Source organism: Micromesistius poutassou (assembly GCF_964030765.1).
Source record: "Micromesistius poutassou genome assembly, chromosome: 3".
Classification (NCBI taxonomy): domain Eukaryota; kingdom Metazoa; phylum Chordata; class Actinopteri; order Gadiformes; family Gadidae; genus Micromesistius; species Micromesistius poutassou.
Window position 1 is genome coordinate 17,918,860 of NC_140273.1, and position 6,462 is coordinate 17,925,321.

Genomic DNA, 6,462 nt, shown 5'->3' on the forward strand with positions numbered 1-6,462 from the left:
GAATGACAGCATATCTGACTATACTGAACATGTTTTTAAGCTGGAGCAGTGGTGTAAGACCAGCTCACTTTTTATCAATGTGGGTAAAACGAAGGAGCTAATTCTTAATCAAACAGGTGTTCCAACCCCACTGACATTAACTAACCAAAATGTGGAAATTGTGAAATGTTTTTGTATTATGGGTTAGTATTTGGGTACAACCATTGATGACAAACTAAACTTCACTGAGAATGTGGATGCTTTATGCAAAAAGGCAAGCCAAAGGCTGTTTTTAATTAGGAAATTGAAAAGCTTTGGAGTTAGCTGTAATATTCTTGAGAGGGCATACGTTAGCCTGATTGAAAGCATCCTTACTTACAACATCTCTATCTGGTATGGTCACTTGTCCTTTTTATTATTTTATTATTATTATTGGGCGACCCCAAAAAACACCAGATATTTTATACAGCACTGCAGAACAAAGAAAAACCATGAGTATATTAGATGATGACACCCCCTCCATTATGAATTTGAAATGCTTCCCTCAGGGCGGCGCTATAGAGCACATATGACAAGGAAAAAAATATACAAAGACTCTTTTATCCCAAATGCGATCTCCATGGTCAACAAACCAAGGAAAGCTAGATGAAAGGGAGGTGTAGACTAGAGTGCCCTGAACGGGCTGGAACTGTTGCTGGCTGCCTTGTACCTGGTGTGTGTGTGTGTGTGTGTGTGTGTGTGTGTGTGTGTGTGTGTGTGTGTGTGTGTGTGTGTGTGTGTGTGTGTGTGTGTGTGTGTGTGTGTGTGTGTGTGTGTGTGTGTGTGTGTGTGTGTGTGTGTGTGTGTGTGTGTGTGTGTGTGTGTGTGTGTGTGTGTGTGTGTGTGTGTGTGTGTGTGTGTGTGCTAGAGGAGGGGGTATACTGTATGTGATGTGTCAGGGGGTATACATGTGATGTGTCAATCTGGTGGACATGCCTACTCAATGGAGTGAATGTGCTTGTTATGTATCCTATGTTTTTATTCAGTGAGACCAAAGACCATTTTCATGGTGACATGACAAATAAAGTCTATTCTATTCTATTATTTTCCTAACCGATGTCATTGCGCGACGGCAGGTATTGCTGACCTCTAGCGTCTCTAGCGTGAAACTACACTTTTCCGGAGATTGACTACATCAAGAGCTCTTTGATCCATGCGTTCTTCTCGTATTGATTTCAATCAGGTTATCGCTAACAGTGAGAATCCCTTAGGTCGGACTTGGCCAACGGGAATATTTGAGGCTACTTGAATCCCAATCAACGTGTGAAAAAAAAAGAGGCTAAACTTATGTTGATGTTGAAATTAACTGCCCCCAGTAGTCTTTCTTAAATGTATAGTTGGCATTTTATTTTATTATGGTGTATATTATGTGCTTACTAACCAGCAATAAATGAATTAATTTCGATTCAAACATTTTTTTGGCATGGATCAAAAGAGCGCTTGTTGTAGTCCCATCTTCGGAAAATTGTAATTCCACGCTAGAGACGCTAGAGGTCAGCAATACCCGCCGCCGCGCACTGACGTTGGTTAGGAAAAGTGGAGTCGAATTCATTTTAAACAGAGTGCAGTCTTTTCCCATGTTCGAAAGGAAGCACCTTTCCAGCTCTCCTTGACCCGATGACGTTTTCCACAAAGGTTAAAGAAAGGAGGCATAAAGGTTAGGAGATTTGACTATTCGTAGGGGCCCGTAGATTCCTAAGTCTTGCCCTCTCCAGTATGGCGGCGACGTTGACGTACGATCCACAGACCAGTGCGCCGTCTATTGCTGTGCTTTCAACCAATCACGAAGCCTGTGAGACTTACCGGATCTAGAGGGAGACTTCCTCCTAGTCGCAACGTGTGTTTACGCTTTTTACAAACTGGTAGATGTAAAAGAGGTTCGTCAACATTCCTTATCAACATTTATCTTAATCATGTAACAAGCGTACGTTCGCCTAAACACGTTTCAAGCCACGAACACTCACTCAACTCCAACACGTATTTAAAAGGCAATGTGAGGCTGCTTGGGAGCCGAAGTACTCCACGTTATCTAGATCTCTTTAGTTGAGTTAACTCCGTGACATTCAGAGCAACCAGCGGCCAAACCTGCTCGATCACGGTCCGATGTCCGAATCAAACCAGTAACGTGTCGCTGATGTTGTGAGTTGAATGTCGTTTTTTGTTTATAGTACTTTATTTATGTTGTGTCTCTTTCCGAACAGGTTTATCGTTGGGTTAAACGAGGTGTAGAATGGGTCGCCGCAAGTCAAAAAGGAAGCCCCCCCCTAAGAAGAAGCTGACGGGGGACCTGGACACGCAGTTCACCTGTCCCTTCTGTAATCACGAGAAGTCCTGCGATGTTAAAATGTATGGAAGTATGACGCAAGCCTTGAAACGGAACAGTCCATGTCATGGCGGCGGTTGAGTGCTGTTGTTGACATACGTGTGTTGACTTTCACCCACAGGGAAAGAACCAGAAATACCGGAATAATATCCTGCACCGTCTGCCTGGAGGAGTTCCAGACACCTATCACATGTATCCTTCCTTTAAAATGTGAACAATTACTCCTTACTGTAAGTGTTTGTGATTCATAACCTCATATTTTTTATCAGACTCATTTAGGAGTGCACACCAATAGGTCAATCAATCACATGTAGCCCATATGTAATGTATATAATCCTGTGCAATAACACTTTTTTTGTTTATGTGGAAGCCAAAAAACTAGGAGATTAATGACCCCAGTTTAAACCATGGTACTTTCGATAATCAAAACTGACTGGAAAATACTAGATAGACCATAACTTTTACTCAACTATAAGCCTATTAAGAAGATGATGCTGCGCTGCATCAGTTTTCATTCTCCTTTCATATTTATATTCATTGTTTCATTGACACCGCCCTACACAGTATTCTGTAGATCAATAAAACCATTTTATCCTTAATCAGCTACCCCTAAGATCTGTCAGAGGCCGTGGACGTGTACAGTGATTGGATCGATGCCTGTGAATCAGCCAATCAGTAGTCCTAGCAGGGCTGTGGACCTCTTGGTGATGGGGGAGGAGGCAGAGGAGGAGGAGACCGATGGAGGGCCTGGGATCGTCGAAGCAAGCCGAGTGCTCATTCCCAGGCAGATAGTCAAGTCTCCCTTGTGGTTCCCTGGTACTTACAGGTTTACTAGTAGTGGTCCCCTTGAAGTTAAGTGATAGTCTAAGACAAAGACCCCCCCTTTGAGTAGTGGGCCTGGAGATCCATGGCTCGCTGTGGAACAGGTGGACTGGGTTACCTGACGTGCACCTAGCTCAGTGCAATCCTCTGGGCCCGCCATCCACTACCTCTCTGCCCCATACACCCCTGATCCTTTAGCTGTGTTTGACATTATTTTATTGAAGAACTTACAAGAAGGTTTTAGTTGGTTAGTAATATAATCAGTGTCATTTGTACACTTTTATAAGCTTCCAAATTATTACTATTCTTGTTTGAGGAACACTACTGAAACACAACCAAAAATTATTTGTCGCCTAGTGTTGGTATTCAATGAGGTAGTAATTGTGCAACACAAGACATTAGACCTGTGTTTTTGGTTTAGGGAACACTCGCTTTAACCTCCCAGCTCCATTGAGTGTGGCACCAGCTGTTACATGGCATACCAGCCGGCTCCAGGGTGAGGTTTAAATGTTGACTGCAGTTTGTGAACACATTTTTGGGTCCACTTAAAAGCGAGTAAGGTAAAAACACATTGTGTACAATGCTAACCCTTATTTTGAGAGCCATTTTACTTTCGTTATCCTTTTAGATTTTTTTTAAATCGTCATCCTTATCTTCCCTTCCCATTTTCTGTGTTTTTAAATCAATGAATAATAATCAATAATAATAAATCTAGCATCAACTTGCTTTTAACTAGACTGCTGATAATAATTATTTTGAAGAAAACTGCAGTACATAGTAATTTACCCATTGCTCAGCTCATGGTTCTGTCATGTCAAAACCTCAACCTTTTTAAAGCAATTCCAAAGAAGACTGATAGTTGTTTGCTTTTCTGTGACAATAGAAAATAGCATGGTTGTTAGAGATGGGATTGCCATAACAATCACAGTATTCAGGAAGTTACTATTTCAGCAAGATTTGATTTTTTAAAAACAATAACAAATTCTTTACAGATGGTGGCAAAACACATTGTTATAGTACAATCTCTTGGATGGTTGAATCGTCCAGATATGCTTGTATCAATTACACTGTGGCCCCATTTAATACCTTTTCTGTTAACAATGAAAATAAATGTTATGAAACACTGGGGGTTTGTTTTATTAAATGCTACATTAATGAGTCTTCATTCTCTTACAATTATAATTAGTATACATATTCTGTCATTGTTATTTATAATGAATGAGTGTGAACTATACTGAACGTTAACAATGTTCAACTGATTTGCTTTATTGGCTTACCTTGGCTTTAATTGCAGCTTCCATAAGTTTCCTTTTAGATGGTGAGTGAATCTTTTTGTTAGAGCACTATGTTTCTGTTACCAAAGCTGAAACCGTGAAATCACTGTCTAGCATGGTCTTCACCACCAGGTGGAAGCACAGGAAGTCAAAACATGGAGATGGAGAGAGGGAAAGCAATGCAGTACCTAGTTGGAGAATCATGCATATTGATATGACGTACTCAGGTGGACCTTTGTCCCTTATAATAATATAATGAATAATTACAGATGTGGTTCAGGCCATGTTGAAAGATAAGCACAGATCACTGATTGAGGTGTTACTGGCTGCCTGGGTTTTACAGTCAGGCTTATAGTGAAAACCGCTATTTTCTGTATGTTGTATTTGCTTGGCTTAGTGTGATTTTTACTGTTGTCATATAGATCACACAATTGGAAGTATAAAGCAAACCAGTGGTGGGTTTCAGTTTTTAATGGTGACCACTGGTAAGCAGTCATATGTCTTATCTGTACTTTGTAAATATTGAACACCTAGAAATCTTACTAGTCTCTTCCACTTGTCCTTCTATTATAGACTCTTTCCTTTCCTGTCTCAGCCATCTTTTGGGCTTGTTTGTCATATTACTGCCATTAAACCATGTGGTAAATTGCCATAAAAATATAAGCCATTCTATGAAAACTGAATAAATGTATATTTATATATCTTTAATTAAAGCAAATTTAATGAGGTTGTCTTTGGGAGTGCTGTTCAAATATTACACAATGAGATGTATATAAACTTTTATCTCTTTATATCACACAAATCAACTTCATATACATACTGCTGTAAGTAATTAGAGTCACGTCTGCAAAAAACATTACAGAATGAACAGAAGAAAGAATAAACAAAATGTCAGGCAGGTTTGCTGAACTGCATGTCTTCAGATGTGGACTCTTGTGGCATCTGCCACTGTCACATTTTTCCAGGAGTCCATTTATCTGTGCCGAGCGCAGGATTCTGCAGATCACTAATAAAACAAGACACAGTATAGAGAGAGAGAGAGACGGCGCAGAGCAGCTAATAGATGAGATGTGCGCCGACTGCCTAGGCTCAGAGAGCGTGTGTCCATGCATGTGTTCCACCCTGTATTGTGTTGGACCGGGGACCCCAGCTGTGGAGTTGTATTGACGACGCCTTATGATGCATACTGGGTAGATGATTACAATGGGGAATGATTATCACTTAGACTCCCCCCCACCCCCCACTCACCTCCCTCCACACACCCCTTCACATCCTCTGTCATTCTACCGCATGCCCCCCTCCCTCCTTCCATCTGCACACACACACACACACACACACACACACTCGCACACACACACACACACACACACACACACACACACACACACACATACAAACTCAAAGTACATTGCTTTCTTTCTCTCTGCTTTCCTATTCAGCACGCGAGGTCAAGTGTCACTCTGTCTCCGTTGTCAAGGCTGCCAATCACCCACACAGTGAGTGCGCGGCAACCGTTGCCAGGGAAACAAGAGAGATTCGGTTGCTAGGCACCTGGAGCTGCGCTCACAATAGTCATTTTGTTGCTTAGAAGCACAAAGAGACACACATACGCGGGTACACACCAAACCACAGAAAACTGCATCGCTTGATCAACAAGTTCCCTAGACATCCACCAATCACGTACTGCACTGATAAATACGAGTCTTTACGGCACCATATTAGGATCCTGTGGAAGAGTAAATGACCAAGAGTCATTTATCTCGCTTACATTTGCAAACAACAGCAAGGAAAATGGCTGAGTGTGCAACAGAAAGGGGATTGTTGATTTATATCACTTGTGGCGATAATGCAAATGCACAAAAATTGTAATTCCAGACGTTTAATTCCCACACCTTTTCTGCCTGATTAATCAGCAAACCTGACGTGCGAGCGCTCCCCAGACCCACAACTCAACTTGATCAATCGAAGAGGTACACATCCATCATTCCAACTAAAAATAGTCTCCCATAAAATCAATCCATTCCT

General features: G+C 41.4%; 1 protein-coding gene across 1 annotated transcript; it reads left to right on the top strand.

The window, feature by feature from the left end:
* The first annotated feature begins 1,821 nt into the window (after positions 1–1,821).
* LOC311340720 (transcription elongation factor 1 homolog) lies at positions 1,822–4,668 on the top strand. Its single transcript, XM_084465594.1, has 4 exons — positions 1,822–1,895; positions 2,220–2,364; positions 2,463–2,533; positions 2,956–4,668. Exons 2-4 carry the CDS (start codon positions 2,249–2,251, stop codon positions 3,018–3,020), a joined length of 252 nt encoding a protein of 83 aa, XP_084321720.1. The 5' UTR covers positions 1,822–1,895; positions 2,220–2,248; the 3' UTR covers positions 3,021–4,668.
* The last annotated feature ends 1,794 nt before the right edge of the window (positions 4,669–6,462 follow it).

Bases quoted from the DNA above. Each gene is read 5' to 3' on its own strand.
- LOC311340720 (XM_084465594.1), top strand. From the start codon at position 2,249: ATGGGTCGCCGCAAGTCAAAAAGGAAGCCCCCCCCTAAGAAGAAGCTG. The intron at 2,365-2,462 runs GTATGGAAGTAT...TTTCACCCACAG, and splicing joins AAGTCCTGCGATGTTAAAAT to GGAAAGAACCAGAAATACCG. The intron at 2,534-2,955 runs GTATCCTTCCTT...GCTACCCCTAAG, and splicing joins GTTCCAGACACCTATCACAT to ATCTGTCAGAGGCCGTGGAC.